Raw genomic sequence first — 25,934 nt, 5'->3', positions numbered from 1 at the left:
ATGTAAAGTGAGTAGAAGAATGTCTCTAGCACTCAGCAAGTTCCTTACGCTCTTATGTAATATGAAATCTGTCTTCCCTCCGTGTGACACCTGTATTATTCATTGAACAGAATCAGAGCCCCTACCAGGCGGGCACCGGGGCACGCTTTTGAAGGTCCCTGCGCCCTGCGATCCATTTGCTTCTAGGAGCGCGCCCCCCGCGCCCCGCCCTTGCCCTGCCTCCTGCAGACCCTGAACTGAAGGACAGCAGGCGGTAAACTGCAGAAAGGGGAACAGCTCTCCGCACGAAAGTCTTCCTCACCCCAGGCTCCTTCAAAGTGTGGTCTATCTAGACCAGCACCTTCGACCATCACCTGGGACCTTGTTAGAAACGCTGGCTCTGACCTACTTGAGCCGAGTGGGGGTGCCGATCTGGGGCCCCCGTCCTCAGAAGGGCACCTGCCGGCCGGGGAGAAAACTCACGCGGGATGTGAAGTCACATCCAGCACGTGCCGCGGCGAGTGAGCAGCGGCCAGCGCCCGCACGGGGCTGGTTAGGACCAGCACGCTCGACACGCCCACGCCATTGGCTGGGGCGGGGATGGCGGTGAACAGGTAACCGGGATGACCGACCTGCTAGAGTCCCAGCGTCACCTGGCGGTCAAATATAGACCCTGCCCTTTCTAGAATCATGGCGTGTCCGCTGCCCGGACGCTTAAGAGTTAAGAGGCAGGGATCCCCCTGGGGCCGCTTGCTTTCTTAGCAGCCACCAGGGCAGTCAGACCCTGAGCAGTGCCCGCCACTCGCCCGGGAACGACCCTTCGCAGAGGACGCAGCTGCGGAACCCAGAGCTCCGAAGAAAGCAACCACGAACTGAAAAAGGGGTTTTGCAGTTCTTCGCAGTTCCCCTCCTAGCCGTAAGGTGGCACTAGTCATCAATTTCTTTCCCAGTTTCTTCTTCCCGTTCAAACTTCGCGCCTCTCTCGCTCGAGACGTCGGTCTCGCGAGAGCTCTCGTGAACGTACAGGACCGGAAGTAGCGTGTGGGTCTCTTTCCCCTCTGCGGCCATCGTAGGAGCGGCAGCGGGTGAGGATTTGTTGGGAAGGCGCGTGTAATCCGCAGCCATCGGCTCACGGGCTAGGATGCTCTCGACCTCCCGGTCCCCGATCCTCTTTCAGCGGCCGGCTAACAGCCAGGGGAAGGGTCCGAGATGGTCTCGACCCGTTTTCCCACTAGTTCAAGGGCCGTCGGGCTAGGGGAAGGAAGAGAAAGGAGGATCTGGGGACTCGGAAACGGGAGCTGGCGGGGAGGGGGCCTGTGAATATGGAGTCAGGTCTGGGCGGTGTCATTCTCAAAGGATGCTCTCGACGTAACTGTTGTTAAAGCCACGGTACCTCCAAGCCGCGCTCGCCCATTGGAATGTTTTGTTTGGACCTGAGATCTCTGCAACCTTAATCAGGTTCGGGGTGGGTGGCCTGATTCATTTTGAACGGGGCCAGATGTGTGCACACTCCGCTTCGCAGAAGGTTGACGTTGGTTGGTCTCTCAAACGTGATATAGGTGAAGAGTTAGTTTTGAAGAACTGAGTTGTTGGTCAGTTATGCCCTAATTCATTAGTGTTTTCCTCACTGTTGTGGGACTTACGGACTTTGGAGAGTGTAAACAAAAAGTTTCATAACTAAAATAATTGTGTTGCTAATGGGAAGCATTTTATTGCATAAGTGAATATTTACATGCTTCAGTTGATAGACTATTGAGGACAAGTAGTCTTTGATAGAGTTAAAGAACGTGACAGTTTCCGTGGGCATTCTGAGCTCAGGATGAAACTGTTTTGACTGGTTTGGAACGTGAATGAGATTTTGGTCGTTTATTCCCTTTTCAACTTTTTATTTAGTCAAGATGAAGTTCAATCCCTTTGTGACTTCTGACCGGAGCAAGAACCGCAAAAGGCATTTCAATGCCCCTTCCCACGTTCGCAGGAAGATTATGTCTTCTCCTCTTTCCAAAGAGCTGAGACAGAAGTACAACGTTCGGTCCATGCCCATCCGAAAGGATGATGAGGTCCAGGTATGCACTGTGTTCTGGACGTCTTGGTAAATACCCTGCACTCGTGGCATAGAAAGGGATTGCATTCTGAGAGTCATGTATCTGAGAGCGTGGCTTCCAGAAGGAGTTGAGCCAGGGACTAGAAAACAAAAAAAAAAAGTGCTGCTTTTCAGTTTTTACTTCACTTTTTTATTCTCTGGTGAAAATCAGTTGTCCCAAGCATTATTATTTAGATGCAGCCGTAATTAAACAAAAACAGGAAAGATCGTTCAGAGCCAGAATACTCTCTTGGGTTTATCTGCTTCTGTATGTTTGGTCATTGAAGAGGTATTTGAAGACTAGTAAGCTGTCTGAATCAAAATCCAGAACGTGTCACTCCAATAAATGAAGTGAGTGAAGCCAGTTCCCAGAGAGGGGTGCGGATTAGAACAGCCGTGGGCTGCTGCTCTCTTGGTGCTAAAATTGCCAGTAGATTTCGGAGGCAGTCTTTTCTGCTTTCAGGATCTCTTACTGTAAGACAGAGGCTGCAAGTGGAAAGAACCATCAGTCCAGAAGTACTCTGGGTGCCTCCTCAGGCTGGGGGCCGCTGGGATTTCTGGGTGGAAAACGACGCTGGTTAACCTTTGGGAAAGAAGTGGTGTGTTCATGTTCGCTACTGTCCACTTTTTGTTTGGCTCAAGGGTGAACACTTGAATTGGTTGTGAGGTAAATACTTGTGGCCTGTTGCCACAATTCCTTGTTTTCTACTTGCTGCAAAAAGCCCACCGCTGTCTATTGTAGAGTTCTGTGGGGCCATGGTTTATTTGTTTGCAAGTTAAAGCCCGAGATAGAATTATTGGCCCATTTCCATTAACAGCTAAATCAAAATTGAGCAGTCCTGTAATCAGTGAGGTTTACAAGATTTACAGTTTTTCTGATTTACAAGGTTAATCTTTTTCTTTTTCTAATCGACATTTTTCTGTGATTTTTAAATTTGCGTTTAGGTTGTGCGAGGACATTACAAGGGGCAGCAAATTGGCAAAGTAGTCCAGGTCTACAGGAAGAAATACGTCATCTACATCGAACGAGTGCAGCGGGAGAAAGCGAACGGCACGACCGTCCACGTGGGCATTCACCCCAGCAAGGCAGGTGTTTCCGAGAACGCGGGAGGGGGGGTGAGACTAAAGCAGTTGCAGGCAAATGGGATTGCTTGTTTGCAGAACAGTCCCATAGAGATAGATTTTAGATGTGTTACAGGCCAGTCTCTAAGCAAATACTGCAAATGAGTATTTTAATAACACTTCAAATTTGTATGAAATCAAGGTGTCTTTAACAGTCATTCTCTGTGAATCAAGTACTTTTTCCTCTAAAGCTACTGAGCAGGCAGTAATCTCACAATGAACTGATCTTAAAATTGAGAGAATGGAGTAATTCTTAGATGACATGGAGCTCATACCTTGTTTGCTTTTACGTATTAAACAGAAGTGAGCCATAAGGTAGCTTTACAACCCTGAGAAGTAGGTGTTAAGCCCTTTACTAATGGGGGGACCCTGAGGTTCAGAGGCTAGATCCCATTAATAATGAGTGATATCTTAGCCATGATAGAAAATCTGATTTGATTCCCATAGCAAGTTCCTGTCCTGGGTGTGACTGAATTTTCCAACGTTGCTGTCTAATTTCTCCCAATTTTTAAAAATTACATTTAATATATATTGTGACAGAAAATGACCTGACTTTGGGTGATAGGCACACAACGCAATCAACAATTCAAATACTATAGATATGTTTACTTGGAGCCTATGTACTCTTTTTCTTTTTTTTACAGAGACAGAGAGAGGGATAGACAGGGACAGACAGGCAGGAACGGAGAGAGATGAGAAGCATCAATCATCAGGTTTTCATTGCGACACCTTAGTTATTCATTGATTGCTTTCTCATATGTGCCTTGACCGTGGGCCTTCAGCAGACCGAGTAACCCCTTGCCCGAGCCAGCAACCTTGGGTCCAAGCTGGTGAACTTTGCTCAAACCAAATGAGCCTACACCCAAGCTGGCGACCTCGGGATCTCAAAACCTGGTCCGCCACATCCCAGTCCAACTCTATCCACTGCGCCACCGCCTGGTCAGGCAAGCCTATGTACTCTTACTGATTAGTTTCACCCATTTTTTTTTTATTATTTATATATTTTTTTGTATTTTTCTGAAGCTTGAAACGGGGAGAGACAGTCAGACAGACTCCCGCCTGCGCCCGACCGGGATCCACCTGGCACGCCCACCAGGGGGCGATGCTCTGCCCCTCCGGGGCGTCGCTCTGTTGCGACCAGAGCCACTCCAGCGCCTGGGGCAGAGGCCAAGGAGCCATCCCCAGCACCCAGGCCATCTTTGCTCTAATGGAGCCTCGGCTGCGGGAGGGGAAGAGAGGGACAGAGAGGAAGGAGAGGGGAAGGGGTGGAGAAGCAGATGGGCGCTTCTCCTGTGTGCCTTGGCCGGGAATCGAACCTGGGACTTCTGCGCGCCAGGCCGACGCTCTACCCCTGAGCCAACCGGCCAGGGCCCACCCATTAATTTTTTTTTATTTTTATTTTTTATTTATTTATTTTTTTTAAAGATTTTATTTATTCATTATAGAGAGGAGAGAGAGAGAGAGAGAGAGAGAAAGGAGCAGGAAGCATCAACTCCCATATGTGCCTTGACCAGGCAAGCCCAGGGTTTTGAACCGGCAACCTCAGTATTTCCAGGTTGATGCTTTATCCATTGCGCCACCACAGGTCAGGCCCATTAATTTTTTAAATAAAAAAATTTTAATTACATTTAATATAAAGGTAATGGCATAATGAATGATTTTTAAGATTTTAAGTTGGCACTACAAATCTAATTTCATACTATGGAAAAGTCGAAGGACTAGTGCGATAAAACACCTGCACATCTTTCACCTACAATTCACCACGTATTTTTTACCCGTGGATTAGATTACAACTATCATGATACTTGGCCTCAGTTTGTGGCTTAGTCATCATTTTTTGTTTCAGTCTTAGGGCTTGCAGATCTAGAAGCAGATGGCTCCAACTTAGACCTCCAATCCAGTCGTCTGTTTTTGACTTGGATATCTAATTCTTAACACAAACCTGACATATTCAAAGTCCTGATTTTTATCCTTGAAACCTGTCACAGTTTGCCACCATCATGGTAAATAGCAGCTCTCTGCTTATGATTAGATCAGAATGTCATCATTATATGCCCGACATCAGTCAGTAAGACCTGTTGACTCCTGCCTTGTTATATACGGAATTCTGGCTGCTTGTAAACTATCAGAGTGGCCTGTCTCTTCATGTTATTGTCTTCCCTCTCCATGTGTCTCCTGGCCTCCTTGCTGTTCCTACAGCCATGTTTGTTCGGAAACATCCACTGGTCCACTGGTTAGCAGGGTGACCTGGCAAACAATAGAATTGCAAATTCTGTTCCCAGTTCCACCACACTCAAGTTTGAGAAACACACGCCTATAAAACTTAAGCTTTCCTGCCTCTGGACCTTTGTATTCTCTTAGGGATGCTTCTACCCAGGTGACTACTTTTTCCCCTTGTACAGATGTCTTGTTCAAATGTAGCCCTATCAGTGGTGTCTCACTCAGTTACCCTACATGATAGAGCTCTTGTTCCCCTTCCTTCCACCTCCCCATACCAGAATAGGAACCCCATTATGGTGGAGATTTTCTCTGACACCATGTTCTATTTCCAGAACTAGTTCGGTGTTCTTCCTCTTACTTCACCTTTCTTCATAAGACTGAAAGTTAGTGTAGTGTAGATGTCTTGAGCATTATTAACGTAAGGTCTGTACTGTGACTTCATAAAAGGTTTTGCAAGTTGAAGCATGAGTAGAGGCTTTCCAATCTTATGATTCTAAAGTTAGTATAGAAACAAAAATATATGACTTGCTTAGCTTGTAAAACTAGGAAGAGAGGAGTGGAGTGGCTTGTGTATTTTACAACAGAAAAAGAAGGCAATTTTTCTAGAAGAAATCTACAGAAGAGGATATGAGAAAAACCACTGGCATCTCATTGCCCCGTTGTTGGAATAGCATTAGTGAACGTTGACTGGATTTGATTTGGGAGCTAAAGAATCATTTCTTCCTGTTTGAGCTAACGGTTTCATGTTTAGGTGTTTATCACCTCAGTTTGATAAGTAGATTGAATGTTGGACCTTCCTGCGTGTTCTATATTGTTAATTGTTAGAAGTGTTTGTTTTCTGCAGGTGGTTATCACAAGGCTAAAGCTGGACAAAGACCGCAAAAAGATCCTCGAACGCAAAGCCAAATCTCGCCAAGTAGGAAAGGAAAAGGGCAAATACAAGGAAGAGACCATTGAGAAGATGCAGGAATAGTCATCTTACGTACACCTTTCATTAAAAATGTTCAGTGGAGAGCATGTTTTATGTGTGGTGATTTGGGTTATTACTTAGTTCCCAGTGGGTTGGTTTTCAGGTAAGTTCAGGTGACATTTGCTGACTGGACAGGCCACCCTACTTTGCGACCTTCTAACAGTTTTCTGAACTCAAGATAGTGATATTTTTACAGCAGTCAGAAAACACTTAGAAGTGCATCGTGACTCATTAAGGAGAACTCCCAGATGGAACACTGGTTGGGATCACTGCCCCTCCAACCTGTCCTAATTTGAACATAGCATATTAAAAGAAGTTTTGCATAAAAGTTTTGATATTGCCATTGTATCGAAAGCTTTAGAGGCTGCTATGACTTCCCAGGAGCACCCAGACCGAATTGTTCTCCATCCAGAGAAGCCCCGCCCCGTGGAGTACGCGAGGGCCCCTTACTGTCTCATTCTGTGACTGGTGCTGGGCAGGCGCCACTAGGCTGGGACTTCAAACAAATCTTAGCAACGTTTGTCTGAAATGCGGGCTATCGAAGGATGGAGTAAAATGGTGTCCTTTGTTGACAACACGTGCCCCTGCCCTTAACTCTAAATTGAGAATCTAAACAGATTGAAGTATGCAGCTTTTTCCAGGCTGGAGGCATGTACTACAAAGGCTTTGCAACCACACGGGGAAATAGGTCACCAGTTCTCACCGGCCCCTGCATCCCTAACAGCTTCTGCAAAGCATGGGAGCTGCCTACCTGCCGAGCAGAACCCTGGTAAATGCGGGTAGTGACTCGGGTGGCGCCAGGCTGGCTGTTCGCCTTGGCTGACCTGTGGGTGGACGGGGCTCCCGACTGGCCCCTGGCGCCTCCCATTCTGCTTCGGAACCTCCTCCCCCTGCGCACCCGCTCCTTCAGCCCCTAGTGGGTGGCCCCGTGGGAGCCGGACGAAGGCAGCACTCAGGTGATGCCCGAACCAGGTCTTCAGGAATAAGCGGGAGTTTGTGTGATGTGGGGAGTGTGGGAACAACGCTACATGCTCGATCTGCATTCTCACGAGTCGGTGTTACCGCCCTCGTGTGCCCATTTTGTAGTCGGAGCGAGGGAAGCCCGCAGTCTCAGTCAATGCTAGAACCAAGTGAATTCCCAGCACTGCACTGCCAAGTATTTGACAAATGCCCTTTGGACGTATTTTGCCTCCAGTCGATACTCCTGCCCTCTGAGGGGACACGCGGGGCAGAAGGCTCAGCCCTGCCTTCCAGGTAATGCACACTTGAACCAGTCTGCTGAAGCCTCAAACCCAAGTGCTCCAGGAGCTGTGCTGTTCGGAGCCAGCAGAAGTGGCCATCAGCGGGGGCTGCTGAATGCACTAGGAAGGAGAGTGAGCCACGTGTGGTTTCAAAGATCAGTGTGGTTTCGAAGATCAGCGGGAACACGTGTGTGGCTGGGCACAGCCACAGCAGAGAATCCCAGGTGGGGAGGAAGCGAGATGTCCCCAGTTTTCTCCAAGCTCAGTTATCAATTACCCCACCAGCACAGGTCACGCCAGGAAGCCGCCGTGCTGCTCTAGAACAGGCATTCAGATACCTACAGGGGTGGGCAGGGGAGGTGAATATGACAGTAGGTGGCTTGGGGACTGGGAAACCGTGTGGTCCCTATTGAAAGGGTGCTACTACCTCTACTCCAGCCAGGCAGCAGAGCTCCCAGTGTGGCCAGATCTTCCCATTTTTCAAGGAAGTCCGAAATCTAGATTTTTAAGTGAAATCTCCAGATCTATAAATCTAGATAAACCATTCCATTTTTTCTAAAACCACTGGATGGACCAAACAAAATAGGCCTATTAGCCAAATGTGGCTCTTGGACCGTGCTTCAGGATTTCATGGTAGATCCTAACTTAAAAGACTGAGAGTATGCATCTTTTGCTTATAAATTATTTCTAGCCTGTCTTCTAAATTCTGTTGTAGGATAGAGGTGAGGCTTTTACTTCCTCTGCAGTGTGGGCCAGTGCAGCACTCATTTCTGAGAAATGCTAGTTTTAATGAGGACTCTGGGAGGTGCTTTCCTGGATCCTATTGAATACATTGTGGTTTCACATCTCTTGACCACTGGGACTGTGAGATGATAATAGATAGTTCTTCAGAAACAAGGTCCCCTGTCAGTGATTAAATGGCACTTGTGGATGAAACACTTTTCTGGATTTTGGGGGGCTTGGGTTTGGGGTTTTTTCACTGCAGGACTTCTTAGAGCAGGGGTCCCCAAACTACAGCCCCCTGAGGCCATTTATCCGGCCCTTGCCGCACTTCTGGAAGGGGCACCTCTTTCATTGGTGGTCAGTGAGAGGAGCACAAAATGCATCTGCATCCTGCGCTCCTGTATGTGGTGGCGCCGCAAAGCACAGTGTCACTCACGTACAGGACTACTTCCGGTGACACAGGACGCTCACGGCTCCGGAAGCACGTCATATCACTTGTTATGGCTAGCAGTGACAAATAAGGAACTGGACATTGACCATCTCAGCCAAAAGCAGGCCCATAGTTCCCATTGAAATACTGGTCAGTTTGTTGATTTAAATTTACTTGTTCTTTATTTTAAATATTGTATTTGTTCCCGTTTTGTTTTTTTACTTTAAAATAAGATATGTACAGTGTGCATAGGGATTTGTTCATAGTTTTTTTATAGTCCAGCCCTCCAACGCCCTGTGTAAAAAGTTTGGGGACCCCTGTCTTAGAGCCTGTAAAGTGTCAGTTTGCACTAAAGACCTTGAGCTCAGGTTTAGAATAAAGTACCTTGTGCAAGTATTATTTCTTCAGTTATGACATGTATGTATTTTTCACATATTAAAATTTGGATGTTAATCTAGGTTTGTTTGTTTTTTCTCTCAAAAGAATGTTGTCATTAAGTTAGTGGTTTTACAAGTAATAATGTCAGGATCAGGAACGTCCCATGATTAACAGGGAATTAGAAGGGTTTTTACTGGGGAACCTTCAGGACCTTGGAAACAGGCTCAGTTTAACTAGTATTCCTGCTTACATCTTTGAAACATTTCTGTCTTTCTCTGTTTCTCAAGATTCTGCCCTGCCCCTCAGCTCTGCGTGGGATCCCAGGGATCTGTTTTCCTGAGATTGTTGGGATCCTGTGATCAGCATACAAACTGTCCCCCCTGTCTCATCATCATCCCATATCTGGTTGTTGTTCTTCTAAGGAGTCTCGGTTTAGACACCTGAGTATGAAGTTCTCTCTCTGAGGAATTCTTCAATTTTCGTAGAGTGCGGACTCCATTTGAGCTCTCTCTTTTTTTGGCATGGTGACCTGACTGACCTCTATTCCTTCCCTCACTTATTTCTGCTCCTCAGACACATGCCCCAACGGAAGGGGGCATCAAAGGAGAAGATGTAGGTGGACAAGTCTTGAGAAGAAAGGAGGTTGAACACCACACCCTAGAGAGGGGCCACCTCTGTTGCTCAGTTCTATTTCCTGCTTCAAGAGAAACTGGACATGCCATCTCTGCCCTCAGGAATGATGTGACCAGCCTGAAACATGTTGAAAGTAGATCAGAACTGAGACATGGCTGGGAGTTGGTCTGAGTCTACCCACTTGTCTATGCCTTGGACGTAGAAAAGCAGGTTGTCGTCCTGGAATGGATTGGTGCATTCCAGAAAGTGACCAATAGGCAGGCAAACCACTAAGGACTCTGGAGCAAAATGCAAAAGTTGACCTGAGGTCACTGCTCCAACCAGAGAATAGAGCAAAGCCCAGTCTGGGTCATGGTTCAGAGTAAGGGTAACTGACTCAGCCAAAGGATCTGTGTACTGCTATAATCCCAAGGCCTAGAAGAATGCCTTGCCCATCGGAGGTTGTCAGTACGAATCTTGACAGATTCGTTGAATGAATAAATGATTCTGCAGAAATGTACACGGGACAGGAGAAGGGAGCTGCAGTTCTTCATTCTTTTCATGGATCGTAACTGCATATCCCAGAGTGATCTAAAAGCCACTCTAATTGCCCCTTAGTGCCAGCTTCCTCCTCCCTGTGCCTAACTCAGGGTTGTCGTGTGATCGTGTCTGTGAAGGGGCTTTCTCCATAAACGCTGAGTTCTGCCGGGTGAGTTGTCCTTGCTTGAAGCAGATCCTGACTTCCCTGTGAGGATTGGATTCTTCTGTCCGTTGCCGTTAAGCAGGGTTAAGCTGGGCGTCCAGGGAAGCTGTATTATTAGAAGGGAGATGACATCACTGTCCAGCTTGTTTTAGAGAGCCAGAATCTTGCTTAATCTTTGGCCAGCACCTCACTTTCCATTCCTCCTTTGTCACTCAGCCGTGCTGCGTCTGGGAGGCCAAACTTAGCTAATGCTGCCCTCCCTTCCCCAGGGCTGACCTACTACCTCCCAGTGGCGGTGGCGGTGGCGTGGCGGGCAAGCCGGGAACAACAGCCTCAGCTCACGTGGGTGAGGTGAAATGAGGTACAACCTATTGTCTCTCAGGGGATGGCTACAAATAACCTTGGTTTCCGGAGCTGCTACATCACTCTTCCTCTCTTCTTAATGTTGACAGTAAAAGAAAGTTGGAGGTGAACTCCTAGGTCCAGTCTGGTCTTACGCTGCATTATCACATTTCAGCATCTGGAACAGAGGTCACCAAGCGGTGTGCCACAGGCTGCTTTCAGCATGCAAATATATTCTGTCTGTCATTTTTTATATTTAAAAAATTGCCAGCCCTTCTAAAATCATAGATTTCATATAAAAATCTGGATGTCTAGTAACTTCTAAAGACTTGAAAGACCTGGCCACACGCAGCCCACATTTCTGCATGGCTGCAAATGACTAGAATTAACTGGATCCCCCCAGAAGGCAGCCCACGCTTACATTCTTTAGTCGACCACCATCTGGGCCACTTAAAATATATGCATATGTGTTTCTGTGACCCATTGCTAAACAAAGACAAGTGAAGTCAGAATGTGAATAAAGGCCAGAAACAGACCCAAAAGTCTGGGGATTTAACCTGACCTGTGGTGGCGCAGTGGATAAAAGTGTTGGCCTGGAACGCTGAGGTTGCCGGTTCGAAACCCTGGGCTTGCCCGGTCAAGGCACATATGGGAGTTGATGCTTCCTGCTCCTCCCCCCTTTCTCTCTCTCTCTATCTCTTTCTCTTCTCTCTCTAAAATGAATAAATAAAATTTAAAAGTCTGGGGATTAAAAAATAAATAAATAAAAATAAAAAGTCTGGGGATTTATGATAAAAGTAGCATTTCACATCAGTGGGAGGGTTATAGTAAATTAATGCTGCTGGGTCAATTAGCTGTCCATCTGGAAAAAAAATGAAGTCTGATCCCTAAACTTAAGAAACAAGAATATGCCTGACCAGGCAGTGGCGCAGTGGATAGAACATCGGACTGGGATGCGGAAGGACCCAGGTTCGAGACCCTGAGGTCGCCAGCTTGAGTGCGGGCTCATCTGGTTTGAGCAAAGCTCACCAGCTTGGACCCAAGGTCGCTGGCTCGAGCAAGGGGTTACTGGGTCTGCTGAAGGCCCACGGTCAAGGCACATATGAGAAAGCAATCAGTGAACAACTAAAGTGCCACAATGAAAAACTAATGATTGATGCTTCTCATCTCTCTTCGTTCCTGTCTGTCTGTCCCTGTCTATCCCTCTCTCTGACTCTCTCTCTGTCTCTGTAAAATAAAATAAAATAAAACAAAACCTTAAGAAAAAAATAAAATATAAAAAAAAGAAACAAGAATATAAAAATATTGGGGAAAGAAAATAGATTTTTACAATCTTTGAAGTAATACATAAAATTCAAATTTATATATTTAGTTAACATTAAAATGTAAAGTATCTGGAAAACAATACCTCTAAAAAAGTGGAAGATAAATGACAGATTGGGAGAAAATATTTGCAGCATCTAAAACGTGAGGTAACTGGGTTTCTCTCTCTCTCTTTTTCAGAGACAGAGAGAGAGTCAGAGAGAGGGATAGATAGGGACAGAGACAGGAATGGAGAGAGATGAGAAGCATCAATCATTGGTTTTTCATTGTGACACCTTAGTGGTTCATTGATTGCTTTCTCATATGTGCCTTGACCATGGGCCTCCAGCAGACCGAGTAACCCCTTGCTTGAGCCAGCGACCTTGGGTCCAAGCTGGTGAGCTTTGCTCAAACCAGATGAGTCCGCACTCAAGCTGGGGACCTCGAGGTCTCGAACCTGGGTCCTCTGCATCTCAATCCGATGCTCTATCCACTGTGCCACCGCCTGGTCAGGCTCTCTTTTTTAATTAAATGAGAGGTGATGAGGCAGAGAGACAGACTCCTGCATGCACCCCGACCGGGATCCACCCAGCAAGCCCCCTACCAGGCAATGCTTTGCCCATCTGGGGCCACTGCTCTGTTGCTTGGCAACCAAGCTATTTTAGCACCTGAGGCAAGCCCATGGAGCCATCCTCAGCGCCCAGAGTCAACTTGCTTGAACCATTTGAGCCATGGCTACAGGAGGAGAAGAGAGAGATAGATAGAGAGAGAGAGAGAGAGAGAGAGAGACGGGAGGGGGGTGGAGAAGCAGATGGTCACTTCTGTGTGCCTTGACTGGGAATCAAACCCAGGACTTTGACATACCAAGGTGGCCAGGGTGAGGTAACTGACTTTAAAAAACAGCACTTAAAAATTAATAATGAGAAGGGTGACCAGCAGAAAACAAGCAAAGAATAACCAGAAAGAAAAATGAATGGACAGTCATGCTTGGTGTTGTGCTCATGTGCAGCTGTCGTGTGTGGAACAGCATTGGACTTGTAATCAGATCAGGGCTATCAATGTAAATGAAACAGACTCAAGTTACTTGAGAGTATTTTTTCTGTCCTGCATGTGGGAGAAAAGTGCACAGTGATCTTCTGTCTTGATTTAACAGATCATACTGAGAAGGAGATGTTGTGATTGCTACGTTATTTTCAGGGCAGCTGTGTTAGCTTTTCTAGGGCTGCCATAACGAACTGGGTGGTTTAAGCAACAGAAATTTGTCTCAGTTCTGGAGGCCAGAAGTCTGAGTTCAGGGTGTCTGTCAGCAGGGTGGCTTCCTTCTGCGGGCTAGGAAGGAGGGTCTGTCTCATGCCTCTCTCTCGCTTCTGTAGCCTCAGGTGCTCCTTGGCTTGTCGGTGACATTCTCTTTGTGTATTCACATTGTCTACCCTCTGTGCATGTCTGTCCTATATCCAAATGTCCCCTCTTATAAGGACCCCATCGTATTGGATTAGGGCCCACCCTGATGGCGTCATTTTAATTTGATCATCCACAAAGACCCTTTTTTCAAATAAGGTAACATTCACAGGTACTGGGAGTTAGGACTTCAATAAGTTTGGGTCTTTGTAGATGATCAAGTTAAAATGAGTTCAACTCATAGCAGGTCAGGTGGGGGATGGCGATCTAAACTTCATAGAGTTGTGAGGAGATTTACTAGAGGGTGGTTAGGGGCAGGGAGGGAGGTTTTCACAGCTGAGGGAGCTTTCACAGAGTTCAGTCTCTACCTAGAACACAAGCTGAGCTCAGCCAGCCCTTTCCTCTAGAAAATAAAAGTCCTACCCAGGCCCGTGCTGGCCTGGCTCCTGCCGTGGGCACGGAGCTCCGTGCAATACCCTTGGGCCGCAGTCCTCTGCCTGTTCACATGCGCAGCCGCATTCCAGCCCTGGAGCCTGTGCGGGTGCATGCTGTGCCCTTCAGGGCTGAGGGCACCGCGGAAGTCCCCTTCTCCCTCTGTTCCTGGGGCTCAGGAGCGCGGTGGGAAAAGCTTCTCTGGTCTTCAAATACATTTCTACATATTTTTTCTTTTAAACTGTGATAAGAACACTTCACATGAGAACCACCTTCTTTTTTTTATTTTTATTTTTAATTTTTTTTTATTTATTCATTTTAGAGAGGAGAGAGAAAGAGAGAGAGAGGAGAGACAGAGAGAGAGAAGGGGGGAGGAGCTGGAAGCATTAACTCCCATATATGCCTTGACCAGGCAAGCCCAGGGTTTCGAACTGGCGACCTCAGCATTTCCAGGTTGACACTTTATCCACTGCGCCACCACAGGTCAGGCCTTTTTTTTTTTTTTTTTAAGAGAGATAGAGAGGGACAGACAGGAAGGGAGAGAGATGAGAAGCATCAGTTCTTTGTTGCAGCACCTTAGTTATTCATTGATTGCTTTCTGCTGCGTGCCTTGATGGGGAGGGGATGCTCCAGGTGCAGCCAGTGACCCCTTACTCAAGCCAGCGACCTCAGGACTTTGAACCTGGGTCCCTGACCAATGTTCTATCCACTGCGCCACCACCTGGTCAGGCCCCAGTGGTTTTTGAGGCTAAGCATTGGAATGTCATTAGTTAGCACCAAGAGGGGAGGGCGTGGCGAGGAAGCACCTGAGAAGCTCAGACTTACACTCCTGCTTCCAAAGTATTTTGCTTGCTTTCTGGGCATTGGTGCAACAGACCATTGAATCATGATTTGCCAAGGTTGGTTTTTAAATATGTGATTTACACAGCTTTCCATTTATTTTGTGAAAGTTTTACAGAAATTAATTTTAAATAGAAAGAGCAAGGACCCTCCTGTTTAGAAAGTTAACCAATGGCAGAATAAGGTTTGCCCCAGAATTATCTGAATTTTGTCCAGAATTTTAGTCCTTTGAATTTATGAAAACTTGGTTTCTTTTTCAGTTCCTGGTTACTATTTATTATTGTTATTTTGGTGCTAATCTTTGTTTACCCAGATTCTGACATTTATACCCCAGAATTAATAACTCCAGATGGTCTTCTCTACTGTGTTTTCCAAGCAAACAAAGTGGACAGGAAAATAGAGCTTCCTGAGCAAACTGGCTTTCCGTTTTAATGAGACTGCCTTTTAGAAAGTTGTTTATCTTCTGTCTACTTTCTTATTTCCAGTTGATTAAAGATTGATTTGTACAGTTTGAATCTAATTAGATTTTACCATTCCCCCTTTAAAATTTGGTCCCGGTGTTTTGCCTTCCGCTCCCCCAAGTCTTCTTTGTAGGACCTACTGTTCTGTGTAATTTGAGCTGCTCCCTCCTTTCTGTGGACTAGCTCCTTGCCCAAAATAACTTTTCCACACTTGGAACTTTGGCCTAAGATTTCTTTTCACTTTTAGGTACTTCCCCTCATATTATCATGTGTGTGGTTAGCAGATGAGCTCTTGTGAGCCTTTCTTCTTTGGATTTTGCACAGTCAAGCTCCTAACTTTGATGAGTCATTCCGTGACCAGATATTTGTTTCTCTCCTCCCCACACTCCACCTCAGTATTGTGCTGTTCTTTGAAGGACATCGCCTCTCTTTATGCCTTTCTCCTGGGAGATGGCTCCCTTAAATATAGGAACCACAAGGATCTTGCCGAAACACATAACCCAGATCACCGGTAATAACCCAACTTCTCTCCAGTCCTAAAGTACTACTGCCTCTCTGCCGGATGTAGGGTGGGACCCGTCCAAACACCTGGAAGCAGCTATCCTTCTTCCTTAGATGCAGGTACTGTCTGTATCAGGAAGAGGGACTCCTTTCTGAGAAATCTGTTGTCAATCTTGGCTTTTCTCTTCCATCTCTCCTCACCCATCCACTTCTCTAGCCTATCACTGTCATTCATTCATTCAACATTTATAAACCCCAACTATGTGCCAGGCATGGTACTTTTTCTTGGAAGTACCAGCAAGTGAAATGCTGAAATACACACAAGCAAAGACTTCTGAGTCTGTAAGTGGGTGCTCAGTGAGAACACCACACAGAAGTCACTTCAGTTTACTGGTGAACATTCTCCAGTCTGCCTCCTTTGTATTAGAGGACTTCTTGCAAGGGAAATAGACTTGGCAGAACCCTCGGGAGAAAAACCTGTCAGACACCACCTTCACCCAGTGATCAAATTAATATCCCTGGTATTGGTGCCTCCTGGTATGATGCACTAAGAACACACATTTTTGTGATATTTCTTTTTAAAAATGCATTACCTGCATCTAATTATGAAGAAACAAGAGGCAAACCCAGATTAAGATGAATCCTATAAACCAGGGGTCACAAACCTATGGCTTGCAAGCCAGATGTGGCTCTTTTGATGGCTGCATCTGGCTCGCAGACAAATCTTTAATAAAAATAATAATAACATTAAAAATATAAAACGAGCCCTGGCCAGTTGCCTCAGTGGTAGAGCATCAGCCTAGCATGCAGGAGTCCCGGGTTTGATTCCCGGCCAGGGCACACAGGAGAAGCGCCCATCTGCTTCTCCACCCTTCCCCCTCTCCTTCCTCTCTGTCTCTCTCTTCCCCTCCCACAGCCAAGGCTCCATTGTAGCAAAGTTGGCCCGGGCACTGAGGATGGCTCCATGGCCTCTGCCTCAGGCACTAGAATGGCCCTGGTTGCAACAGAGCAACGCCCCAGATGGGCAGAGCATTGCCCCCTGGTGGGCATGCTGGGTAGATCCCGGTCAGGTTTATGCGGGAGTCTGTCTGACTGCCTCCCTGTTTCCAACTTCAGAAAAATACAAAAAATAAAAGATAAATAAATAAATAAATAAAATAAAACATTGTCATGTATTACAATCCATTCATTTCCTACCGCTCATGTTCATGGTTGTGGGACAACACAACATTTTTATTGGATAATGCGTAAAGCACACGGGTCATTGTATGGCTCTCACAGAATTACATTTTAAAATATGTGGTGTTCATGGCTCTCTCAGCCAAAAAAATTTCCCGATCCCTACTATAAATTAATTATCTTATTCTTCAAAAAGTCAATGTTAGTCCTGGCTAGAGAGCTCAGTTGGTTTTAGCATTGTCCCAAAACACAGAGGTTGCCAGTTCGATCCCCAGTCAGGGCACATCCAAGAACAGATAGATATCCCTCTCTCCCTCTCTCTCTTTCTTTCTCTCTCTCTCTCCCTAAAATCAATCAATCAATCAATCAATAAAGAAATTTAAGTCAATGTTATAAAAGCCAAGAAAGACTGAGAAACGGTTCTAGTTAAAGTAGGCTAAAGATGGGCCCTGGCCGGTTGGCTCAGTGGTAGAGCTTCGGCCTGGTGTGCAGAAGTCCCGGGTTCGATTCCCGGCCAGGGCACACAGGAGAAGCGCCCATCTGCTTCAGAAAAATACAAAAAAAAAAAAAAAAAAAGTAGGCTAAAGAGACATGGCCACTGAATGCGATGCATGATCCAAGATTTTCTTTTGTACAATATAATGGGCATCATTGGGACATTTGTAAATACCTGAATATTGTCTGAAGATTATAGTTTTTATTAATGTTACTTGCCTGATCTTGAGAATTATACTGTGGTTAAGAAAATGTCCTTGTTTTTAGAGAATACATGTTGAAGTTTTGGAGGGTAAAGGGGTTTCATGTCTGCAACTTATTCTCAAATGGTAGGGGAAAAGTGTGTGTGTGCAGAGAGAGAGAGAAAAAAAAAGGGAGGAAAAGATATAAAGCAAATGTAGTAATGTTAACATTTGGGGAAATCTGTGTTAAGACTATAAAGGAATTCTTTTGTACTGTTCTTGGTAACGTTCCGTAAGTATGAAATTATGTCAAAAAAGAAAGAAAAGCCTAACCAGGCGGTGGTGCAGTGGATAGAGGGTGCAGGGGATAGAGCGTCAGACTGGGATGTAGAGGACCCAGGTTCAAGACCCCAAGGTCGCCAGCTTGAGCGCAGGCTCATCTAGTTTGAGCAAAAGCTCACCAGCTTGGACCCAAGGTCGCTGGCTTGAGCAAGGGGTCACTCGGTCTGCTGAAGGCCCTCGGTCAAGGCACATATGAGAAAGCAATCAATGAACAACTAAGGTGTCACAAGGAAAAACTAATGATTGATGCTTCTCATCTCTCCTCGTTCCTGTCTGTCTGTCCCTGTCTATCCCTCTCTCTGACTCTCTCTCTGTCTCTGTAAAAAAGAAAGAAAGAAAGAAAAAAAGAATTGGCAGAGTCCCACCAAAGAGGACAGATGTCTTTGCCTTCTTGTGACCCGTCCGTCCCTTTGGCCTGGGAACCTGTGAGCACAGGAATGCAGGCAGCAACTTGCAGTTTGCTCTTGAACCTACAGAGGCAGGATTCCATGCAATCCAGGATCACCCTGTCTCCAAGTCCCAGCATTCTCCATGTTGCGGATTTCCAAGGTGCTGAAAGTCCGCCAGTCCTTTTTACCTTTCTGTACACAGGAATATGCCAGGAACTCAATGGAATATAGTGTCTGACAAGTCCCTGCTTAGTTAAAGATATACAGAGCCCTAATTTCTCATAAATACCAAAGATAGTCCGAAGATAGGTTTTATCCCACTGACCGGCTTCACCCCAAACAGTGGTCCCATACTGAGAATTATTCTTCCTTCCCTCGGCAACACTCCTCACTGCAAAACAGGGATTCTTAGCCTGTTACTTGTCTAATGCTCTGTGAAGGCAGAAAATTACAAGCTTTGTGTGTTCTCCATTGTAAAAAAGTAAACTCCAGTCTCTTTCTTGGCCCTTGTTTTTTTTTAATAAATGGAATTTGTTTTTGAGAGCAGTTGTAGGCTCACAGCAAAATTGAGCACAAAGTATGGAAGTTGTACATTCCCCACCCACCCCACTATACGCACACACAGCCAACCCCACCATCCACATCTGGCACCACTTCTTACAGTCAGTGAACCAACAGAGACACATCACTGTCACCCAAAGTCCAAAGTATTCATTGGGGTTAACTCTTGGTGTTGTACATTTTATGTGTTTGACAAATGTAAAGTGACAGGTATCCATCGTTATAATATCATACAGGATAATTGATATTCTTCTCTAAAAATCCCCTCTGCTCCACCTATGTATGCATCCCTCCCCCTACTCCCAAATGCCTAGCATCCACTGATCATTTTACCATCTTCGTAGTTTTTTCCTTTCCAGAATGCTCTATGTTTGGAATATGTCTTTTCAGATTGGCTTCTTTCACTTAGCGATATGCATTTAAGTTTCTTTCATGTCTTTTTGTGGCTTGTGATAGCTCACTCCTTTTTATCACTGAATAATATTTTATTATATGGATTAACCACCTTTTATCCATTCATCTGTTGAAGAACTTTTAAGTTGCTTTCAATTTTTACAATTATCAATAAAACTGCTATAATTATGTGCAGTCCTTTGTGTGGGTATAACTTTTGTTTTGTTTTAGTGAGAGAGAGAAAGAGAGAAAAAGGGACAGACAGTAAGGGAGAGAGATGAGAAGTATTAACTCATAGTTGCAGCAGTGTAGTTGTTCATTGATTCCTTTCTCATATGTTCCTTGACCAGGGGGCTCCAGCTGAGCCAGTGACCCCTTGCTCAACCCAGTGACCTTGGGCTCAAGCCAGCAACCTTGGGCTTCAAGCCAGTGACCTTTTGGCTGAAGCCAGAGACCATGGGGTCATGTCTATGATACCATGCTCAAGTCAGCAAACCCTTAACTCAAGTTGGTGAGCCCACGCTCAAGCCGGTGAACCTGGGACCTCAGTGTCCCAGGTCGACACTCTATCCACCGTGATACCACCTGGTCAGACTAATTATAGCATTTTTAAAATATATATATATTTTATTATTATTATTATTATTTTTTGTATTTTTCTGAAGCTAGAAGTGGGAGGCAGTCAGACAGACTCCCGCATGCCCCTGACTGGGATCCACCCGGCATGCCCACTAGAGGGTGATGCTCTGCCCACCTGGGGCATTGCTCCGCTACACTGGAGCCATCCTCAGTGCCTGGGCCGACTTTGCTCCAATGGAGCCTTGGAGCCTTGGCTGCAGGAGGGGAAGAGAGAGAGAGAGAAAGGAGAGGGGAAAGGATGGAGAAGCAGATGGGCACTTCTCCTGTGTGCCCGGACCAGGAACCGAACCCGGGACTTCCACACACCGGGCCAACGCTCTACCGCTGAGCCAACCAGCCAAAGCCATATACCCTTTTTTTTTTCTTTTTACAGAGACAGAGTCAGAGAGAGACAGGACAGACCGGAACGGAGAGATGAGAAGCATCAATTATTAGTTTTTCATTGCATGTTGCAACACCTTAGTTGTTCATTGATTGCTCCCTCATACGTGCCTTGACCACGGGCGTTCAGCAGACCTAGTAACCCCTTGCTGGAGTCAGCGACCTTGGGTCCAAGCTGGTGAGCTCTGCTCAACCAGATGAGCCCGCGCTCAAGCTGGCGACCTCGAGTCTCGAACCTGGGTCCTCTGCATCCAGTCCAACGCTCTATCCACTGCACCACCGCCTGGTCAGGCCCATATTCCTTTTTTAAAGAGAAAGAAAATGATACATGGAGACTCACTCACTCTTGGACAAACATCAGATGGAGTCCTCGTGAAGGAAATTTCAGCATTTTCCCAGCTAGATTTGAGAATTGCTATGAACAGTGACTCCTGTGAGCCTCTCAGTTTTCCCTTTTTTAAACAGTGATGGCTAATGGCAGTGGATAAAGTGTCGACCTGGAATGCTGAGGTCACCAGTTTGAAACCCCGAGCTTGCCTGGTCAAGGCACATATGGGAGTTGATGCTTCCTGCTCCTCCTCCTTTCTCTTTCTCTATTTTCTCTCTAAAATGAATAAATTAAAAAAAATTTAAATAGTGATGTCTATATTGGTTATCTTTTGTTGGTCCCACTACTGTATTGATAGGCGGGGATGATAACTTGTCTCTTTAGTCCACAGGTATTCAGATGAGAGAATCTGTACTTAAGAAATTACATTCAGGCCTGACCTGTGGTGGTGCAGTGGATAAAGCATCCACCTGGAAATGCTGAGGTCGCCGGTTCGAAACCCTGGGCTTGCCTGGTGAAGGCACATATGGGGGTTGATGCTTCCAGCTCCTCCCTCCCTTCTCTCTCTCTGTCTCTGTCTCTCTGTCTCTGTCTCTGTCTCTCTCTCTCTCTCTCTCTCTCTCTCTCTGTGTGTGTGTGTGTGTCTCTCCCTCTCCTTTCTAAAATGAATAAATAAATAAATTTTAAAAATTTAAAAAAAAAGAAAGAAATTACATTCAGTGAATCTGCACCTAAACCCAGTTTAGATGGCATATTAGTTTGCTCTAGCTGCCAGCAAAAATATCACAGCCTGGGTGGTTTAAGCAGCGGAAATCGATTTTCTCACAGTTCTGCAGGCTAGAAGTCCAAGATCAAGGTGTAGAGAGGTTCAGTTTCTCCGAGACCTCTCTACTGGGTTTGCTGATGGCCTTTTCACTGTGTCCTCACACGGTCCTCCCTCTGTGCACACAAATCCCTGATGTCTTTTTGTATTCCTCATAAACTCCTCTTGTAAGGACAGCGGTCAGATCGGAGTAGAGCCCACCCAGAGGACCTCGTTTTCACTTAATCACCAGATTCTGGGGTACCGGACGTTAGGGCTTCAACATATGAATTTGGGTGGGGCAGACACAATTCAGCCCCTAACAGCTCGCAAGTGCATTGTGTATTATTTAAACTTCATATTTTCCAGATGCTTCAACATCCCCAAACAGGCTGTGAACACACCCCCCGCCAAGGTGACCAGGGGCACCAGTGTGATGAGACTGGTTCCTGCCACGGGTTTCCCTAGTGACATTCAAGTACACTAGTAAAATTCCCTCCTGCCTTTCACCCCGGGTGTGCTCCACCCTAACCCAAATAAAATCACTTTCACGTGGGTCCTCACTCTCTCCCGACTCCCCGCCGGCCTGGCTGAGCTTGCCCCCTCGGCACTCCTCCCTTGTGAGCCCCTGCATCTCAGACTTCCCTCTCCTAGGACCTGTGAATAAACCCTCTAATGTCATATGCCTCTTTGAGTATAATTTCTACAGTCTTGTTGGAATTAATCCTAAAGATCCCAGTCAACAGGGGGACTCACTCCCCTATTGACATCGCAGCAAGATTCTGAACTTTCAGCTGTAATGGGATAAACCTGGGGGCCCTGGGAGAGATGAGTATACTTTTCATGTGGGAGGAAATAAATACTTATGACCAGAGGCAGAATATGATAGTTCTTGGTATATTATTCCCCTCCAGAGGTGAAGAAGCTTAATGCCCCTCCCCTTAAGCAGGGTATGGACTTAGCATCTTGCTTCCAACAAATAAAAGATGGTGGACGTGGCAGTGTATTTCTTCCAAGACTACATCATAAAAGGCACTGGAGCATCCTCGTTATCACTTAGATCGCTCACTTTAGGGCAAGCTGGCTCTGAACACTCAAGCAGCCCATGAAAAGGCCCTGTGGCAAGAAACGGGCTTCCTGCCAACAGCCCCATGAGGGAATCATACTGGAAGTAGGTCTTCCAGACTCATCCCCAGCTGACATCTCTACTAAAAGCTCATGAGAGACCCTGAGCCAGAACCATTCTGTTAAACTGCTCCCAGATTCCTGACCCTAGAAACGATGTGACATAATAAGTATTTATTATTTTAAGCTGCTAAATTTCAGGCAGTGTGTTATCCAAAAATAGATGATATACTATGCTTTAGCAAAAGTGTTAAATTATAGCCTGACCAGGCGGTGGCGCAGTGTCGATAGAGCGTCGGACTGGGATGCAGAGGACCCAGGTTCGAGACCCCGAGGTCGCCAGCTTGAGCGCGGGCTCATCTGGTTTGAGCAAAGCTCAGTAGCTTGGACCCAAGGTCACTGGCTCGAGCAAGGGGTTACTCGGTCAGCTGTAGCCCCACGGTCAAGGCACGTATGAGAAAGCAATCAATGAACAACTAAGGTGTCACAAAGTGCAACGAAAAACTAATGATTGATGCCTCTCATCTCTCCGTTCCTGTCTGTCTGTCCCCGTCTATCCCTCTCTCTGACTCTCTGTCTCTGTAAAAAAACAAAAATTAAAAAAAAATTTTAAAAATTAAAAAATTTTTAAAAAGTGTTAAATTATATATAGCCTGACCCGTGGCAGTGCAGTGGATGGTGCGTCAACCTGGAATGCTGGTGTTGCTGGTTCAAAACCCTGGGCTCGCCCAGTCAAGGCACAGACAAGAAGCAACTACTGCAAGTTGATGCTTCCCAGTCCTCCTCCCTCTTTCTCTTTCTCTCCTCTCTCTAAAACCTTTTTTTAAATTATATGTAGACTGGAAGAGTGGCCCCCTTTATTTATTTCTGATACTTGCCTAGCTTCTGTAGGTATTTGGGTTTATGACTACTATAAAATCACAAAGTCACTTTCTCCAATTAGACTGTGTGTGTGTGTGTGTGTGTGTGTGTGTGTGTGTGTGTATGACAATGGTCATGACATCCCTTTGTTTGTGTCCCTTCCCCACGTATGGCTAATTTAATAAGTCCTCCCATAAAACCTTGCCAGTTATCACAGGGGAGGAGTATAACAATGGGTAGGAATTTGTGGAATGCCTGTTTTGCCTAATTTTCAAGTGCACATATTAGGTTCATTGTTCAGAATATTTCCTTGGAACTAGGTTAGAACTTTCATAACTCCTGGTCAGATCTGGTTAGAATAAGAATCATAAGAGACTCAAATGGAAATCAATCATAAAAAATAGGTTTAACCGGTTTAACCGTATAAAATTGCCAACATTTAACTGCTAAAACAGCGGTATCATATGGTTCAAGCTAATAATACATATATTTTTAACATATCCAATACACTCACAACCTGTCCACGCCCTTCTCTAGGTGGCTGGCATCATGACTCCATCTGGAGAGATCTTACATGACAAAGATCAGTCCTAGGTGCTCTTCTGGGAGACCAGCATTTCTGGGCAAGGCGTCTGAATCCCAGTAGCCACTACCAGTGTGGTCCAAGCTGGTTGCTGCCATGTCTTTGTGAGACTGAGTTTATATCCAGATGTGCAACTTGTCTTCTGAGCTTAGGGCCGAATTCTAATGTTTTCTTTTCTTGTTCTGTGTTATCCCTGCTGTTACACAGTGGGAAACGTGCAAGGCTTGGGTGGAGAGCGATAGCAGCAGAGCGGGGGGCAGGGAGGGTGGAGGTTGTCAGGTTGAAGTTGGTGGTGGTGATGGTGGAGGTGGAGGTAGAGTTGGAGTTGATGCTCGTGGTATCCAGGCAGAGCGTTCTATGAATTCTCAGTCATCTGAGCTAGAGAGAGGGTGAGACTCCTGACCAGGGCACGTGATACAACCCTATCTCTTATAGACAGTTCTCTCATTGTTTAACCTGCCTCTTATCCAAGGGCCATTTTGCTCTTGAATTCTTCACTGTGAATGGTTATGCCAACAAATTCGTATGTGATATCACTTTCCTGATCATTCGTTCCCCCTACCTACTTACTAACAAATGTTGAGATGGGGGTAACAAAGTTTGAAGAGCCTTAGCTCTTGAGAGGTATTTGCCTGTGTACAAGTGTGCTGTGGGAGAGGTTGGGCTGGTTTGGGGACCAAGAGGTGCCAAAAGGCTCCTAGGTAGAAAGAACTTGGAAACAAACTTGTTCTTTCTCCTTTCTCTCCTTATTCAAGTTGTCCGATCTCAACAACTGCCAGACTTGATAAATAAGAGCCAGACAATTTATTCCACATTTCCCAAACTGTAGGCAAAGCAGGAACAAGGCAGAGGGGTGCAAAGCTGGCCTAACATTCTCCCTTTCTCTTTGCCGTGAGGATGGCCAAGATTTTTAAGGGTTGTGGGGAAGAATAAGGAGGGTGATTCGGGTAAATGGACAGAACTTGTTGCCAGGAGTTCAGAAAAGGTTACTGCATCATTCTTCTGTTCATGAGGCAGGGCTTCTTCCTTCTTAACAGAGGTTTTTGAGACCGTTTATTCTGAGACTCTGACCTGACGCTGCCGGAGGGCACAGTTCTGCTGGGAGGGCTCAGGATCAGGTTCCACATGAAGTAGCAGAGGATTTCTGGCAAAAGACAAGGGAATGGAGGAGAGGAAAGTCAGAGAAGGGAAGGAAAGTGGCAAGTGGGGTGAGGCCAGAAGGAAGTCCCTTAGAACCTGTCCCTGTCAAGCCAACCCCTCCCCACATTTTCTCTGCCCTAATCCACCCACGCCCCTCCTTCCCAGGGCCCTCCGAGCCACTCACCACAGGTGACATATAGGATAAACACCAACCAACCAATGAAATAGCTCCACCCAATGGGGATTGATAAATTCTTCTCCAACTCGAACATCCAAAGATTAATTGGAAACGACATGAGGGTGGAGAAAATGAAGACAACTAGGAGACAGGAAGCAGAGAGGTCATTCTTACCCAAGTATCCCAAGAGGGACTCTTCCTCATCTGCTGGGCTACAGCCACGAACCACAGCTCCCATCAGTGCACACAGAGTACACAGACCCAGGGGTTCCTGGGAATCAACCTCTTTCCTCCACCTCTCCACACCAGGAAATGATGGGAATCAATTTTCAGTCAGTAACTACCGGTTCTACCAGTCCTATGCTACAATTAACCACGAAACCCCTACCCCACTCTCAAAAAAAAAAGGAAGAAGGAGAAGTGCCTAGGAAGATGTGGGCTAGGAAAAACTAAGGACCTTTCCGGAGCTAGGGGGCACCTTCTAAGAAGCCCATGATAGTCCCAACGCAGCCCAAGAAGGGCCATCTCTGAAGACCAAGTATGCATGACAGGTACAACCAAATGGTGAAGATGAAACCCAGCACCAGGGCCAGGCTGAAGGTCATGTTGGCCACCCCAA

General features: G+C 46.1%; 1 protein-coding gene across 2 annotated transcripts; it reads left to right on the top strand.

Annotated features, from left to right (window-relative positions):
* The first annotated feature begins 975 nt into the window (after positions 1 to 975).
* RPL26 (ribosomal protein L26) lies at positions 976 to 6,416 on the top strand. 2 transcript variants are annotated; one of them, XM_066364840.1, is made up of 4 exons: positions 976 to 1,064; positions 1,873 to 2,045; positions 3,008 to 3,148; positions 6,249 to 6,416. In XM_066364840.1, exons 2-4 carry the CDS (start codon positions 1,878 to 1,880, stop codon positions 6,375 to 6,377), a joined length of 438 nt encoding a protein of 145 aa, XP_066220937.1. In that variant the 5' UTR covers positions 976 to 1,064; positions 1,873 to 1,877; the 3' UTR covers positions 6,378 to 6,416. The 2 variants fall into 2 exon arrangements, with proteins under 2 accessions (XP_066220937.1, XP_066220936.1); XM_066364839.1 differs by lacking the exon at positions 976 to 1,064 and adding an exon at positions 1,157 to 1,181.
* Positions 6,417 to 25,934: the final 19,518 nt, after the last annotated feature.

This window comes from Saccopteryx leptura, chromosome 2, assembly GCF_036850995.1.
Source record: "Saccopteryx leptura isolate mSacLep1 chromosome 2, mSacLep1_pri_phased_curated, whole genome shotgun sequence".
Lineage (NCBI taxonomy): Eukaryota > Metazoa > Chordata > Mammalia > Chiroptera > Emballonuridae > Saccopteryx > Saccopteryx leptura.
This window is presented reverse-complemented; position numbering and strand designations above follow the sequence as displayed.

Excerpts from the sequence above, each read along its gene's own strand:
- RPL26 (XM_066364840.1), top strand. The coding sequence starts at position 1,878 with ATGAAGTTCAATCCCTTTGTGACTTCTGACCGGAGCAAGAACCGCAAA. Across the intron at positions 2,046-3,007 it reads GAAAGGATGATGAGGTCCAG|GTTGTGCGAGGACATTACAA; the intron begins GTATGCACTGTG and ends ATTTGCGTTTAG. Across the intron at positions 3,149-6,248 it reads TGGGCATTCACCCCAGCAAG|GTGGTTATCACAAGGCTAAA; the intron begins GCAGGTGTTTCC and ends TGTTTTCTGCAG.